Here is a 17,425-nt window from a genome sequence, read left to right as displayed (position 1 = left end):
ACCCTTGGGGCACTCCACTTGATACCGGCTGCCAACTAGACATGGAGCCATTGATCACTACCTGTTGAGCCCGACGATCTAGCCAGGTTTCTATCCACCTTATAGTTCACCTTATAGTCCAGCCCATACTTCTTTAACTTGCTGGGTTCTCCCAACCCCCTCTGACATAAAGGAATAGTCTCACTCCCATTGCACAGATGGGAAAACAGACACTAACCAGTTAAATGACCTTGCCAATGTCACACAGCAAATTGACCGTATAGCCAAGCTTAGAACCCATATCACATGACTTCCAGCCCTTTGCTTCAATCACAGATTCTATCTGCAGTCTCAGGCACTTGGGGTGTTGGAAAAAAGCCCAACAATGACCCAGCAAAAGGGGATGTTGCATTCTCAACACCTTTCTATTGTATTTATCGACCAGTAGACTTGGTCCTGCTGAGGTTAATCTAAACCTGTTTAGCTTAACTCAAAGTAGGTCTACTTTGTGTAGCACTGGGACAGCTGCACAGGGCCTGGATTTTCAGTACAATTTCTTCCAATATTTTTTCTCTTTAAAGATCTCATGCATTTAACAAATATACTTAAACAGACTTTTGTTGCAACATCAAAGGACAGTGACTGGGATTCTCCTGCTCTTCAGTGTCGATAGGCCATTCTTGTGTACATGTTATAAAATAGCATTTGGCAAATTACTCTATCATATTTCCCCTGGGAGACAATGGGCCACAGGAAGAACTTAGGCATTTTATAGTTTTTAAAACCTTCAGTATTATACATGGTCAAAAAAAATCCATCAATATTTTTTTTAAAAAGAAAAGTGCCTTTTTGACCAAAAAACTCCTTTTTAATGAAAAGTTTTTGTTTTTCAATGAAAAAATTCCAAATTTTGTGATTTTTAAAAAAATTGTTTTGTTTCAGCACGGGGAAAATTACTCTCTTGCTTTATTACTCCTGTTTTAGAGGGAGGAAAAGTTTCAAAAAAGAGGAAGAGAGAGAGAGAGTCTTTTCTCTTGCAAAAGAAAACCCAATTTTTAATGATGTAATCCTTCTGCCAGGAGGTGTTAGCAGCAACAAAGACAGGATCCAATATCTAGGGGTTCCCTCTTAGCATTACAGAACAGAACCGGCTCACGATCTCATGCAGAAAACTGGGGAAACTAAACAACCACCCGCTGGACGCCTCTAAGAAGCAATGCTTCTGACTCGCAAGCTCTGAATCTACGTTTAAAAAACAACAAACAACTTTTATTAAGGGGAGAGGGAACACAACATTAGGCTGGGAAAATACTGCAGCAATGACTTAGAAAGTATGCAGCCTGAAGTAGAACACCCACCCCACCGTACCTGGGGCAGTTTTGCTTCAGTTTCCCACCTTGTGATGTGAGAGTCCAGTGGACGACTGTCCCTTTCACACACCACTCCCCCTTTCCTCTGCTGCATCCCACTCAGGGTTTGTTGTTTGGGGTCACCAAAGTCCCAGCACCCACTGGGACTGCGTTCAAGTGGTTCACCTCCTGCCCCATGGGGTGGGAGTAACGCCTCTTGCTGCTGCCCACTGTCCAGACCCACAGCACTAGCCCAGCGATAAGTTATCACAGTACTGGGGCTGCTGGGTAGAGGGTGCCCTGCTGCCAATACACTGCCTTTAGTTGTGAGGCTGTGTCCTGAGCCTCCACCACCTACCCCTGTCCACAGTGACTTCAACAGGTAGTGCAGATCTTCACTCCTGCTGCCTCCTCTACATTCTCTCACTGCAGCTCCGCCCCCACACCCGGTCTAAGGCTCCGTCTGTTCATCCGCGACTTCAGCTCCAGTTGTCAGTGAGAAGAGACGAGGACTGTCTTTAAACACTGGAGGGGAAGGGTCAAATGGCATCTACACAGAGTCCCCACCACCTGGGAGGAACAGCTGTCCCCACCCCCTCTGGCTTTCACTTGGATTGGGGGGTGGGCCAACACAGAGAAGAAACCTTGGTAGCTCAGCCAACGGTAATGCCCAATTGGATTTGTGCTTGTAAGGTCACAACCACCTGAGGGATGTGTGTTCCTCTCCACCACTGCTACTCTCCTACCCCCAAACCTGCAAGGTATCTACTGCACCGTGGCAACACAGAGAGACTTTGCTGGGCAGGGGCAGGCACCCACCTGCCTCCCCATTTTTGCACATTTTGGGCCTTCGGTCAGGGCTGAGCCATCACAGCTACTGGAGGGAGAGTTAAGAGGTGACTTGGTCACAATCTTTAAATACCTACCTTGGGAGAAAATTGCTGGTAGTAGAGCTCTCTAATCTATTGCACAAAGGCATACTACGGTCCAATGGCTGGAACAAATTCAGATTAGAAATAAGGCACAATTTTAGCAATGCCAGTAATTAACCACCAGAGCCACTTATGTAGCGATGTGGTAAATTCTCCATCACTTGGAGACTTGAAATCCAGACTGGGCTCCTTTCTAAAAGAGAGACTGGAGTAGTTCATCCCCAACTACTAGGGCTTGTGATTGGAGGAGCCACTTGGTGACATTCTCTGGCCTGTGTTACGGAGAAGAGCAGACGATACGATCACAGTTGTTCCTTCTGGCTTGAAAATCCATGGAGTAGAGGGAAGCAGCTGGAGCACAATATGTTTGATGATTCACAGCCTGGCAGTAAATTATTTGAAAAAGGGCAGTTACTATGAATATTTTGTAAAACACTTTGAAATCCTCAGGAGGAAGGTGTCAGCATCGTACGTGCAAAGAGTAATTAATTAAGCCTTTCCATACCACCATCTTGTAGGTCAACTGCCTAGAGATGGGGAAACAGACCTTGGCACATCTGCACAGTGACAAAAAACCCACAGTACCGAGTCTCTGAGTCCAGCTGACTCAGGCTCAGGCTGCAGGGCTAAAATTGCAGTGTAGATATTTGGGTTTGGGTTTGGGCTGGAGCCTGGGCTCTGAGACCACCTCTACTCCCAGAGCCAGGGTCCCAGAGCCAGTGTTCCAGCCTGAGTGCAAACATCCACACTGAAATTTTACAGCTCCACAATCTGAGCCCTGTGCGCCAAAGTTAGCCGAGCTGGGCCTGCCTCGAGTCTCTTATTGCTGTGCAGACCAACAGAAGTCTAGGCCAGCATTTCTGAGTGTCTGTTATTTCTGGGTGCCCAACCTGAGTTTATGTCAGAGTTGTGACCCAACAACCGAATTACTGGAGCGTTAAACCCTGGGTATTTCTTAGATCCCAAGGCCAGAAGGGACCATCATGATCATCTAGCCTGACTTCCTGTATAACACAAGCCAGAGAATTCCACCAAATGATGCCTGCAGTGGAAAGAATTGTTCTTCCCACTATCAAGCCAATAACCTGGAATTGCACGACAACAGCTTGGCTTGACAAAGCCATCCAAACTTGAATTAGAGAGGGAAAGCAATGGGGCATCACCCACTTACTCTGCTACTCTGTGCCAGTGGTTAATTACCCTTGCCGTTAACACTCAGAAGTGTCTTTATTTGCATTCCAGGCTGGGCACCCAGGGTGCCCAAAATTTAGTGGGCACTTCGGGCCTTAATGACTCACACGTTGCCAGAGCTGCATAAAGCACATAGGCAGCCCGATTCCTCTAGCCCTGTTCTAAGCACCAAACTCCACTCCCTCGTCATAAAACAAAAGGATTTATAATGCAGTAGATTATGCCGTCATTCAGTTCAAAGTTCTCTCCAGTTTAAACTCTTTCTTTAAGGGTAATTTGTTTCAGTTCCAAAGCAGCTGCTGCTAATTATGCCGCTAGGAAATATTATGTATTAACATTACTCAACTTCCTTTGGCCAGGTTGCCATGAAATGCTATTCCATTCGAAAGATCCAGCCCCAAATGTTTTCTGATCTCCAGATAAAATCCTACTTAAACAAGGAAGAGGCGATGTCACGGCATGCACAACAGTGAAAGAGAGTGACATCACAGAGATGGCTCAGCTCGCTGATTGTTTGACAGAACAAAAACCACACCCAAAAAAACCCACAGACCATTAAACCTTCACAATGGTTAGACAGCTGGTGTGCTCTGATCACTGCCTGTCATGCTGACCAGCATGGTCTCATTGTTTCCTTGTTCTCTCCCATCTGTCTGTCTGTCTCCATCTGTTGTTTCTTGTTGTATTCTTTGTACAGCACCTAGCACAATAGGGTCCTACTCCATGGCTGGGGCTCCTGGGCGCCACAGTTATACAAAGAAGTAATAAATAATAATAATACCATTCCACTAGATAGCTTAAAAGTCTGAAGACAGGCATTTTCCTTCCTTAACAAAGACAGGCTATGATCCCTGGTGCTGAAAATTCAGATACTTCCTCACCCTGAAAACAAGAAATATTTTTAGTGGAAAACATTAACTCTTCATTATGCACTTAGCCAAGCTGGAGTCATTTCATTAATGGCACCTGCTCAAAGTGAAGCACCTGTTAAATGCTTGGCTGGATTGGGGCCTTATTTACTTGTTCACCAGCACCTCAGTGAACAGGTGTAACCCACAGGTCAGTGTGCGTCACTTGTCACCCTCAGGGGCTGATCCTCAGAGGTTGTGAGCCTGTTACAGCCCTCAGCGACAGAGTCTGGCTCTTTAACTTAATCTTTTACTACTGGCCAGCCCCGGTTCAATCCCCAGTGTCAGTCAAGATGGCAGCTGGAGAGGAAAGTCTGTGACGTTCTTGAATAGGAGGCAGGGTCAAGCACCCCCCAGTGGCAGGGGGGTGCTTGACTCCCACCCCACCCCACCCCAGGCCCTGCCCCCACCCCTGCTCTGACTCTTCCCTCTCTGCTCCCTACCCCAAGTGTGCCCTGTCCCCTGCTCCTCCCCCACCCTCCCCGCACCTCCCGGAACAGCTGATTGTGGTGGTGGAAGATGCTGGAGGGGCGGGGGGGAGGTTGCCCATGGACAAGGGGTTTCCAGCGGGCAAGAGGTGCTGGGGGGGGCGGGGGGGAAACTTGGCTGCCAGTGGTTGCTAAGCACATGCTCCTTTTTTTCCATGGGTGCTCCAGCCCTGGAACACCCATGGAGTCTGCACCTCGGACACTACAGCCAGAGGAGAAGTAAATTCCTTGGATGAGCCCTGTGTCATACCAAGCAAAGACGACTGAAAATCCATGCTCCAAGAGCTGCAAAAGCCTCATGTGTGGTTACAGAACAGGGAAGGGAATTAGCACTGGGATTGGGCTATGGCACCACTTGCTGTTAGGTTGCTGGTTCAAATCCCAGCACCAGCAGGAGGTGTTGGAAGCCGTTAGTAGCTGACAGCTGGTCAATGGCCTATGGAAAGCATGTTGGAGGCCTTGGCCATGTTCCTAATGGACTTAACAATGGGGCATCTCAGCAGTAAGAACCACCTAGGCACCAAATTACACAGGGCTCTTACAAATGAGAGAGGCAGCACTAGGGAGTGCCCAGCATTAGTGGTGAGCTGGAGCCGGTTTGCACCGGTTCACGCAAACCAGTTGTTAAATTTTGAAGCCGGTTTAGAACTGGTTGTTAAAGGGGTGGGGAAGCTCAGGAGGGACAGACAGGATGTGGCCCGCGGGACCATCCCGTCTGAGCTCTTGGCTGGGGAGGCTCCCATGTGAATTTTTACTGACCTGGTGGCACTCCGAGCCTTCGGCAGCATTTCGGCGGCGGGTCCTTCAGTGCCGCCGAAGACCCAGAGCGAGTGAAGGAACCGGTTCTTGAGCTTCTGGCAGCTCATCACTGCCCAGCATGGATCTGTTTTGAGGACTTTGGCTGTCCAGCGCAAGCACTGAATTCACTGGAAAATCCGAAGGCAGAGAAATACGGGCCAGCCTGGCAATCCCATCCCAGCACCACCCTCCTCTGGAAAACAGGACTACAGTGACACCTAGTGGGTGCTGGGGAAGATCCACACTTACTCGTGGAAGGCAATGGGAAGAGCTGGATTTCTCAGGTGCCCCGAGGCAGGTTTGTTTTCAGTCAATGAATACTGATCAGGACAAAGGCCCGGCTCTCTCATCTGTCAGATCAAGGTAGGCAAGTTGCGGGGAAAGGGTGGGTACTTTACAACAGTGAGAGAGCACTAAAAGCAGGAACACTGCTGGGTGCTGTGCCACTAAATCCACTGCCAATGCCCCAGCAGGAGCAGGAATGGGTGTGAAGGAGAGAATTCAGCATTGAGAACGTGCTCTCCTTCGGTACAGCAAGAGGCGCACTGAACAAAGGACACAGGCCTTAGCTCCTTCCCAGCACTGCTGTCTGGGATTCTCTCTCCATGGCAGTGCTGTGCACTAAATGCACCAACATTCGCGGTGTGGGGGTGGTGGTTCTGTGTCTTTCCTTTAGGGAAACAGCCTGCATGGGACTGGTTAGGGAGCCTTAACATCTCTGGCCATGCTCAGTACGCACTAAGCTAACAGAGATGGCGTCTTCTTGTGCACCCGCAGAGTGTGGGTATTGGCTGAAGCCTGACATCATGTTAAGGGTTAGGGTTAGAGTGGCAGAAACGCACAAAGAAAGAAGCCCACCAGCGACACAACCAGCTGGAGATTTAGGCACTGGGAGGTTAAGCACAGACGACATCCTGTTGTGATCTTGCTGTGACTATGTGTTTGGAAAACAAAACATTTCAGCTGGCAGCTCAACGAAGCAGAACCTGCCCACGTTGTGCTCCCCAGGTGCCTCTCGAGCAAACACCACGATGCTATCTGCCTAATAACTCTGGGCTGAACGCTGCCGTCTTATCGGGGTTAAAAGGGTCAGATCAACCTAAGTGGTTCTTGCTGACTGCTTGTGAGGGGGAAATGGTTTCCCTTTTCTCAGAAGAGCTCCCTAGCGTGGCGTCTGGGCTCAGTTTGCTAGCGCGATAGCCATCTCCAGCCTATGAAGCAATAGCTGCAGCTCTGCACCATGCCCAGCAGCTCCTGGAAGGGCAGGGTGGGATCCTACACGCAATACTTAAAGCTAGATTTTCAGAACAGCCTAGGAGCTGGGTACCCAGCTGCTACTGAATTTCTATGGGAGTTGTTCACCGAATGCCCTTAAACTCTGTTGAAAATGCCAGTTTTCAGCTCTCAGTTAACTATGCCAGTGACTGTGCTCACTGAGCATCTGCCACTGGTACCCAAGGGCTGGCCCAGCTGCCATACGTCCACACACACATACAGACACGCCCAGCAGGACTCAGGTGGTCATGTTGACTTCAGGCAAGGCTACCCAGGGTGTGGTCCTTCCCTGGGCCAGTCACCAGCAGTGCCATGCCAGGATCTGCTGGCCTAATAGCCCAAACAGCGCAAGTAATCCCCCCCCACTCCTGGTCCCCAGTGCACTGCTCCCTGGGTCCACTCTACTCCGCTCCCCACACTCACAGCAGATATCACGGGACTCTGCTAGATGCTAGTTTCCCAAGCAAATCAGATTCCTCAGCAGCGACTGGATTCGTCCTGCTTCTGCCACCATCCTGTCTCATTGGTAGAACCCTACCAAATTCATGGTCGCGAAAAACACATCACGGACAGTGAAATCTGGTCTTCCCCTGTGAAGTCTGGTCTTTTGTGTGATTTTTCCCTATACTATACAGATTTTATGGGGGAGACCCATGTTTCTCAAATTGGGTGTCCTGACCCAAAAAGGGAGTTGCAGGGGGGGTCACCAGGTTACTTTAGGGTGGTCATGATATTGCCACCCTTCTGCGCTGGCTTCAGAGCTGGGCAGCTGGAGAGCGGCAGCTGTTGGCCAGGCACCCAGCCCTGAAGGCAACGCCCCGCCAGCAGCAGCCCAGAGTAAGGCTAACAATACCTACCATGCCACCCTTACTTCTGTACTGCTGCCTTCAGAGCTGGGCGGCCGGTTAGTGGCAGATGCTGACTGAGGGCCCAGCTCTGCAGGTAGCAGCAGAGAACCAAGGGTGCCAGTCCCACACCAGGCCGTCCTTACTTCTCCGCTACTGCTGCTGGCAGTGGCTCCGTCTTCAGAGCTGGGCTCCCGGCCAGCAGCCTCCGCTCTCCAGTGACGCAGCTCTGGAGGCCGCACTGCTGCCAACAGCAGTGCAGAAGTAACGGTAGCAGCACCGCAACCCCCCGCCCACACACACACACACACACAGAGCTCCTTTTCGGGCCAGGACCGCTAGTTACAGCCCCATGAAACCTCAGATTTAAATAGCTGAAATCATGAACTTTACAATTTTTAAAATCTTATGGCCATGAAATTGACCGAAATGGACTGTGAATTTGGTAGAGCCTTGCTCCTTGGTGGCCTTGCTCTGAGCACGCTGCCCAGCAGCTACTCTGCAACAGACATGCGGCCCCTGGGGGTGAAATCCAAGCCCAGCTGGAGGCATTCATAAGGAATCCTTTGGTCCATGGCCACGTGTCAGAGCGACCACACGGTGTGTTGGCTTCACTCTGAGCTGCACGCAGTACCGTGGAAAGATCAAGAGCCTTGTGGCTCAGTACAACCAGAGTGGGCATGGTACTCCTAGCTCCAGTGCAGGGTGGAAAACATGCCTGGTCTGTGAGGAGCTTGACTGATTCCTCAGTTTTCGGCTCTCACCCTAGTCTAGTGTGCTTCTGTGTAGCAGGCAGGCTCCAGACAATGCCATGGAGAGGAAAGAGCGGGCAGGGGAAGAACACTAGGACCAGGGAAACCAGATGCACATGGGCTGGCTCAGGAGACACCCACATCCCATGATCTAGGAATGGTAGTGGAGACAGTGTTTCTCCACGTGCACATAGTCTGGGAATGGTTTTCATGAGCGCTGGTGTGCAGGGTCATCATGCATTGCCACATGCCCTCTGGCCGTGCTACAAACCCACCCAAGAACCTGCTCTGTTGATCATTTAAGCCTCATGTTTAAAGCACCTTTCTAGCAGGCGAGGGGGAATAGGCACAGGGCTCTATTGGTAGCTCCTGTGCTATTTAGAAAACCCAATTGTTCAAATGTCTCAGGGATCCATCTCCGGCACACTCGCCTTGCACACAGTGTGCGTTGCCATGCATTCCCCACCACAACAGCGCTGATGTCCCAAGCCCAAACTGGTGCTCAACTGATCAGTAACACCACCAGCTAGTTTCCACAGGGTGATCGATTGCCACTCCCATTCCCTTGGTGAGGGGACCGTCCACCCCCATGGCCTGGTGCTGTAACATCAGGGCTAGCTCGCCACACGCCGTTGCTGCTCAACTCCAGTCATGAGCAACGCCACTCCCACCTGGCTGTGGTCACGGGCTGGACCCCAGACATGCCTCACCCAGTGAGCAGCAGCTTCAAGTACTGGCTATTGCAGTGCGGGGCTGTGCACAGCCACGGCAGCCATACATCTGTGCAATACTAACTCCAAACTCAACTCTCCGCCAGGATACCCTCCACCCCCCCAGCACCTCCTGCAGATCAGTCAGCCCAGCCTAGCTGGAATTGGTGTCAGTCCCCAAGAAGTTATGGGAGTTTGACCTCTTTTCTTACCATTCGCTGAGATCCCAGAAGGCCTTTTGAAGTGTCCCACAAGTCACTGCCCTGAGGGACTGTGGAATAGATCCCCAGAGGACAGTGATGCTCCAATGATGTGCTTCAGCTCAAGTGTGGATGCAAGCACAATTACCACTTCTGCAGTGCAAACTAGAGGGGGGTGAACTGCAGAACCGCTCCCCCGTGTAAACCCTGCTGGCACACACTAAAAGGTACCTAGATCGCATTGCTGTCGTCCCATTTCAAACGTGGTTATTTTTAATGTGCACTTTTAGAGCATACCAGCAGGGTCTACACAAGGCATTTAGAGTGCACCCACATTAGAGCACTCCCCTTTTGATTCACACTGTGGCACCATGTAGAGATGCCCTTGGTGTCGTATGCACCACACACCAGAACTCCCTGAAGGTTGATGCGCTCCCTTTATCTGCAGGCCAAGAAGAGTGCTGGGCAATCTTCCTTGCAGTGCTCTGACCAGGAGGGAATCTACTCTACAGACCAGACAAGTCTTAGCCCCCAAAAGATTCGTTCATGTTAAACAGGGTGAGGATGTGTGTGACTGGGAGACCCCACCACCACCTGGAACTCTGCAGACCCTTACAAAGACACTTGTTTACTTCTTTTAGATCTAAGTATTTTATTGCATAGCATCTTGTTACACTAAAAGACCTTCTACTGCTCCTTTGGAGAGGTGTGTTAATGCAACAGATTGGTATCACTGAAGGATATTGGTAAACTCCTCTGTATTCCCATAGCACATATTATCCCAATGCTTTAGACCAATTGTCCCCAAACTTTTTACCCTCTTACCTGTAACGTGATCTGTCCACAAGTCCTAGGAGCAGTGGTTGGGAGCCTGGGCCAGAAGTGGGGCCGCGGTCAAGAGCAGGGCCATGGTTGGGGACTAGGCTGGGAGCGACGGGCTGAACCGGGGCCATGGCTGTGATTGTGGGCCAAGCCATGGCTAGGGCATGGCTGGGTGGTGCTCCTTCCTTGCCCCCTGTGGGGTCTAGCCCAGGCCTTGCTCCACCCCCTTGTGATGGGGTGGGGACACATCTAGTGCAAGGTGGGTGCTCCCCATCCTCCTTGCATGCAAAGGGGTGTTCCCAATCCACAAATAGGTTCACCACACTGTTCTACCTCTCTGAGTTATAAGGCCTAAGAGTCCCCCCTACTTCATCGGGTCCCAGCCCAGGGCCCTGTCAGTGGCAAGGGTCTCCATCACAGAGTTAACGGGGATCTAACCGCAACACAGGGACAATTCTCAGCCCTGCGGCTGGTGTCCCCCCCCGGGCTACTTCCTACTCTGTCCCTTGTAGTCATGGTCCAGACATCTCCAGGCTCGTTGGCACAGATGGCTCCCAGTGATCCTGGGTTCTCCTAGATGTCTGCCTCTCTGCCTGGGTCTCAGCGTGTCTGCCTCCTGCTGTCAGAGCCTCTGGTGCTTCCTGGAGTGGAGCCGATCCTTCCCCTTTAGCCGTCTGCCCAGACTGAGCTGCTCCTCTTTATACTACTGCCACACTTGGAGCATGCCCAGCAGGGCTTGGTGGGTGTGGCTTCCTCAGCCCACATTAGCCCATCTCAGTCTAGTGCAGGATGAGTATACCCCATCACCATCCAAGCATTCTTCCTTGCCCCCCAGGGGGGTGCATCCCACTGTTTGGGGATCACTGCTTTAGACACAGTAGTTTTACAACCAACCCTTGAGGAAATCAAAGAGACAGAGGATAAAGGCCTGATTTTCAGACATGTAGAGCACCCATATCTCCAGTTGAGATCAATGAGAGCTGCAGGTGTTTAACAGCTCTGAAAATCAGGTCCAAAATTACCTGCCCAGGATCCCATATAACCCCATGAAAAGGCCAGGAAAAGAAGGAAGCCCTGACTTCCACATGGTTTTGTTAAGTAACTTCCATGTCTTAAAATCAGGTGTCATGTAGCTAGGCTGTATGCAGTCGTTCCCCATGAAGTGTAGTCAGAGCACATTAATCCTGGACATAAGTTCTTGTAATGACAGATGGCCAAATAATGCTGTGGTTCTCCCAGCAGGAGGAGTTGAGACCGCTGACCTCAGTACACTTGTGGTTTTACCCCCAAGGCTTGAACTGAGAGCTCCCTAGTTACCACTCCCCTACTTAGCCTCTGCTACACTTGTTTCTATTAACCTTTACACAAATGGTGTTCTGCCCATTCTTTTGTAAATAACATCCCTAGTCTGCTAGAATGTGTTGTGGATCTACATTACATTCGCTCAGGACAGGTCTATGCTGCTGCTGAAATTGAGGTAACTTATGTCGCTCGGGGATGAAAAAGACACGCCCACGAGCGACGCATGTTACACAGACTGAAGCGCTGTCCACACCACCGCTCTGTCTACAGGAGACGCTCTCCTATTCACACAGAGCGTCTTCACCAGACGCGCTACAGCAGCGTCAACGTAGCACTTCTCGTGTAGACCTGACACCAAGCAAGCTTTTCCACAGAGGGGAATGGTTTTAATTTTGTCTGGGGTGGGGGTACAGCAAGTTTGTCTTCTGTTCTATTTCAGCAGAGTATAGTTTATCACTGCATTCACTCTCAACAAAAAAGCCGTGTGGTTAACATCTCGACTGTTCTCAGTGGTAGCAGATGACAGAACGAGGAGTAATGGTCTCAAGTTGCAGTGGGGGAGGTTTAGGTTGGATATTAGGAAAAACTTTTTCACTAGGAGGGTGGTGAAGCACTGGAATGCGTTACCTAGGGAGGTGGTGGAATCTCCTTCCTTAGAAGTTTTTAAGGTCAGGCTTGACAAAGCCCTGGCTGGGATCATTTAGTTGGGGATTGGTCCTGCTTTGAGAAGGGGGTTGAACTAGATGACCTCCTGAGGTCCCTTCCAACCCTAATCTTCTATGATTCTATAAAAACCATCTTGTTTGAAAACGTAAGGAGGCACCTTAAGATAGGGAACAGAAAAACTCATTGGATCCCATAGCCATGGCCCCTGAGCCAAGTGTCATTGCTCATTCTCTAAAAGGGAAGCATTTTTTTTTTTTTTAGGAGGGAGGGAAGGTGTGGAATTAAAATGTCAAGTTTAAATACAGCGTTTGCTCTGTGGTTCAGAGTGCATGGAGATAACGAATGCAGACAGACTGACCCTGTTAAACACTGCAATATTTCAACTCTCCATCAACTGATACGGAAACTACTAATGGACAATTCAAGTGCAAAAACACAAGCCAGTTGTCAACTGCAGCGCTGGTTGGAGTGGGAGGGTTTACTGGGAACCCAGAACTCCATAAACCCATGTGAACTAAGGCTCTGTCTACGCTACCACTTACGTTGGTATAACTTATGTTGCTTGGGGGTTGAATAAGCCACCCCCCTGAGCAAGATAAGTTACACTGACCTAAGCACCAGTGTGGACAGTACTATGTCGGCAGGATAGCTTCTCCTGACAACATAATTAATCTACCCCCAATGAGTGGCGGGAGAGCCCTCTGATGCGGCAGCACTGCTGTAAGCTCTCTAGTGTAGCCATACCCTTAGTTTTATAATTGGACAGGGGTTGCCATCAACTCAGATTTTAACAGCCAAAAAGGCCCATTGCAATCATCTAGTCTGAACTTCTGGATAGCACAGGCTAGGGAACTTCACCCAGTGATTGGTTCGGTTCATAGCTGTAGCATTTTGGAGACTTTAAACTCCAATCGGATTCGCACTCTGCAAATGGCAAGAGATCTTGGTGACAGCACAGACTAAAGCCTATATTGCAGAGACGCTGGATACTACAGAACAAACTTTAACCAAAGGTGTCTTGATGACTGTAGATTCTTAACCTTTTCAAATCTACTAAAAGGCAGGAGAGAGTTGACCAGGGATCTGTAAGTTGACGTTGGCATGACACTGAATGCTAATTAATGGAATTAGAATCTAAATACCTTTTTCAGTATTGGTTCAGAGGGAACTCTTTTCCTAGAAAGGAAAAAGTAACAGCAAATGTAAAGAAGTCGGAATCAGAAGGAGGAACATTGCTTTTCTTATATATTTAGTTTACAGTTCTTGAAGCTCCAGTTAAATCTGGAGAGAAGGTTTATGCTGTATGTTTTGTGTCATAATGTAAGCTGTGTGGAATTTTCTGACTGGAATTATGTTCCATCTAAAGCAGGGCTTGGGGGACATGCACTTCGTCAAACAGGACTCTTGGAATTTTAGGGGAAGATTTGTTTCTTTGCTTCCAACCACTCCACACCACACAAAGACAGAGCACCCACAATGGAAAATTAAACAGAGCGCCTTTTCCAGCATTCCAAATACCAGAACTTCACATTCCAGCAGAGGGGTTTATATCACACTTGCACACGCAATGCCAAGTGAGTTACCAAGGTCTGCAAAACCCTGAGGATTAGCTTATGAAAACAGAGTTGGACCTCTCAAAAAAGGACTTTTAAGGTTCACAGCAAACCCAGCAGATGTCATCTCTCCTCCACCCTTCCTTAATGATTGCTGTAGGGTGGCACTCAAAGCCCAGAAGGAAAAGCTAGTAAAATATATCCTAGCACACTTACCGTTCAGCTCGCATCTCATCTGCAAGGCTAATACAATGGTCTAGGTGGCAAGAGGAGCCTCAAAACTGGCCTATGCTGAAGGGAGAGCTGGCATACAGCCATCTGGATATGTGTGAGGACTAAGGAACTGTGTGACTGTGTTGCCAATTACTGCTGCACTCTTTGGCCCCTAGACCTGCCTCTCTCCTGTGGCAGATAAGTTTCTGAGTGGTACCCGCATATGCGCATTTCCACAGGGGGAAATGCCAAGCTCCAGCTTTGAGGCTGGAGGATCTGTTGAGGCCCACAGCCTGAGAGCTCTGCAGTGCTACAGGCCGGTCTGGAATGGGGAACTGTAGCCCAGGTGGTTGGGCACATACATTTGTCTCTAAGGACTTTCCTGCTTTACTTGCACATCTGACATTACGCTGGAACTGCAGAAGCTGATCTGAAGCCTTGGTTGTGATCGGGGAGTTAGCAATACACGAGCAAAAAGGCTGATTTTTGATCAGCCCAAGGAAATAGGCAAGCCCCCTTCCTGCCTATCTCAACATCTAACATGGCCCCCAAGGCAGTTTTTAAAGAAGTCTTTTCACAATAGGCTTAGTGCAAGAAAAGGGAGCTGGCCAGACGTGGTTGCTTAGACAAGAGCATTGCCCTAAATGTTGGAATGCCTGGCAGCACTTTCATTCAATGATTAAAGTACTTAGCCCATAGCAGAAAATGCCGAATTATGACAGACTGAATCTGGACAGCGCTGCTAGAAGTAATGCCAGGAAGCCTAATTTTTATGACTGGTAACTAAAGCCACTAGCTGTCACCTTCAGCCCCCAACTAAAACCCCTCCAACGCATTATTAAGGATCTACAGCCTATCCTAAAGGATGACCCAACACTCTCACAAATCTTGGGAGACAGGCCAGTCCTTGCCTACAGACAGCCCCCCCAATCTGAAGCAAATACTCACCAACAACCACATACCACACAACAGAACCACTAACCCAGGAACTTATCCTTGCAACAAAGCCCGTTGCCAATTGTGCCCACATATCTATTCAGGGGACACCATCACAGGGCCTAATAACATCAGCCACACTATCAGAGGCTCGTATACCTGCACATCCACCAATGTGATATATGCCATCATGTGCCAGCAATGCCCCTCTGCCATGTACATTGGTCAAACTGGACAGTCTCTACGTAAAAGAATAAATGGACACAAATCAGATGTCAAGAATTATAACATTCATAAACCAGTCAGAGAACACTTCAATCTCTCTGGTCACGCAATCACAGACATGAAGGTCGCTATCTTAAAACAAAAAAACTTCAAATCCAGACTCCAGCGAGAAACTGCTGAATTGGAATTCATTTGCAAATTGGATACTATTAATTTAGGCTTAAATAGAGACTGGGAGTGGCTAAGTCATTATGCAAGGTAGCCTATTTCCTCTTGTTTTTTCCTACCCCCCTCCCCCCCACCAGATGTTCTGGTTTAACTTGGATTTAAACTTGGAGAGTGGTCAGTTTGGATGAGCTATTACCAGCAGGAGAGTGAGTTTGTGTGTGTATGGGGGTGGGGGGGATGTGAGAAAACCTGGATTTGTGCTGGAAATGGCCCACCTTAATTATGCACATTGTAGGGAGAATGGTCACTTTGGATGAGCTATTACCAGCAGGATAGTGAGTTTCTGTGTGTGGTTTTTGGGAGGGGGGTGAGGGGGTGAGAGAACCTGGATTTGTGCAGGAAATGGCCCCACTTTATTATCATGCACATTGTGTAAAGAGTTGTCACTTTGGATGGGCTATCACCAGCAGGAGAGTGAATTTGTGTGTGGGGGGTGGAGGGTGAGAAAACCTGGATTTGTGCTGGAAATGGCCCACCTGATGATCACTTTAGATAAGCTATTACCAGCAGGACAGTGGGGTGGGAGGAGGTATTGTTTCATATTCTCTGTGTATAAATAAAGTCTGCTGCAGTTTCCACGGCATGCATCCGATGAAGTGAGCTGTAGCTCACGAAAGCTCATGCTCAAATAAATTGGTTAGTCTCTAAGGTGCCACAAGTACTCCTTTTCTTTTTGCGAATACAGACTAACACGGCTGTTACTCTGAAATAAAGCCAAATGAATCATTTATTTAAAAGAACTCTGTAACTTAGATTTTTAGAGACATATAAAATAATAATGACTTTTACTTTGCCTTTTATACTCCAACATTTTGATTTATGGTTTTATATTAGAGGAAGAAATTAGTGCTCAACAGCTGGCAATTATTATGAAATCTTTACAGTTTTAAGTGCAAAAAATACTTTGTTTAAAAGTGAGCACTACCCACTTTCCTTCTCTTGGTGGTGTTTTTAAAAATATATATATTTGTTTGCTTTGATGTCAATACCTATGAAAGACCTATTTATAGAAATATAGCTGCATCAGAATGGTGTGCCTAACAGAACTGTGTATGACACGGGGATGGAAATATAAATTGAAAAAATCATTAGGATACAGGTTTTATTTCTTTTCAGTTCAGTCAAACAATCACAATCCTGTATAATATTAAGCCCCCGTTTTGATGACGATTCCCTGTTGATCTTAGAAAGGCTACCACTGCAATGTCATATTATTACAATTATTGTGGATCATTCTAAAATAAAAATGAGCTGAATTCCATGAAGAGGCAAGACATTTCCTTAAATATTACGGTGGTTTGGTTTACTTTGAGACCATTCTCTTACACTCTAATTTCCCGACCATTTACATGTGTGTTCTTTGTGCTACATATACAGTCAATGGTGAGCAGAGAGACTGAAAGCAGCTTCTATATCATTCAAGTTCTGTGGTCATTCAGTGTCAGGGCTTCAAAGCACGGCGGGTTTCATTTCAGCCAGATCCACTTGTCCCCCACCTCGGAGTTGTAACCTTTGTCAAAATTGCGACCAGGAAGCTAGAGAAAAACAAACAAGTCCGGTCAGGGCTAGGCCATTTATGATGATAAATCATTTCTTCTTCTTCTTCCACACTTCACCTCCCTACCCCCAACACGTTTGGCCAGGATTTCAATTTAAAAAAAGACAAGTGATTTTTGGGTGCCCAATTTTCAGGGGGAGACCGCTCATTACTTCCTGAACATCAGGCCTCTTTAAAGTAACTTCAAATGGGCATCCACAATGAGAAGTTGCTTTAAAAATACCATTGGCCAATATTTCTCTTGGTTGACAGCTTCAGAAACCTGGACACCTTCCTAGGATATCCTAACAAGTAATCTTAATGAGAAGGGATCCTAAACGTTTAAAGGGTTCATTGTAGTTTGTCCCACAGAAACGGAGTAAGAGTGTAGAAACTAATCCCAAACTAAATGCAAATTAAAAATACAAAAGATGGCATGCATGAAAAATCCAGTTAATTATTACAGTAAAACTAATCCATTTAAAACACATTAATATTCAGCCTTTATATGCAGAT

The 17,425-nt window shown here is 48.1% G+C and overlaps 1 protein-coding gene across 2 annotated transcripts in view; it reads right to left on the bottom strand.

The window, feature by feature from the left end:
* Positions 1 to 16,460: 16,460 nt before the first annotated feature.
* The window catches only part of NDUFA10 (NADH:ubiquinone oxidoreductase subunit A10), an 85,309-nt gene continuing 84,344 nt past the window's right edge, over positions 16,461 to 17,425 (bottom strand). For both annotated transcript variants that reach the window (XM_084643031.1, XM_084643032.1), the window contains one exon: positions 16,461 to 16,907. In XM_084643031.1, coding sequence (XP_084499157.1) covers positions 16,839 to 16,907 — 69 coding nt within the window. In that variant the 3' untranslated portion in view covers positions 16,461 to 16,838. The remainder of the gene's footprint in view (positions 16,908 to 17,425) is intronic.

Source organism: Lepidochelys olivacea, assembly GCF_965140295.1.
Source record: "Lepidochelys olivacea isolate rLepOli2 genome assembly, chromosome: 11".
NCBI classification, from domain to species: Eukaryota; Metazoa; Chordata; order Testudines; family Cheloniidae; genus Lepidochelys; species Lepidochelys olivacea.
Note: the sequence above shows the minus strand (reverse complement) of the source record. Positions and strands in the feature narration are given on the sequence as shown.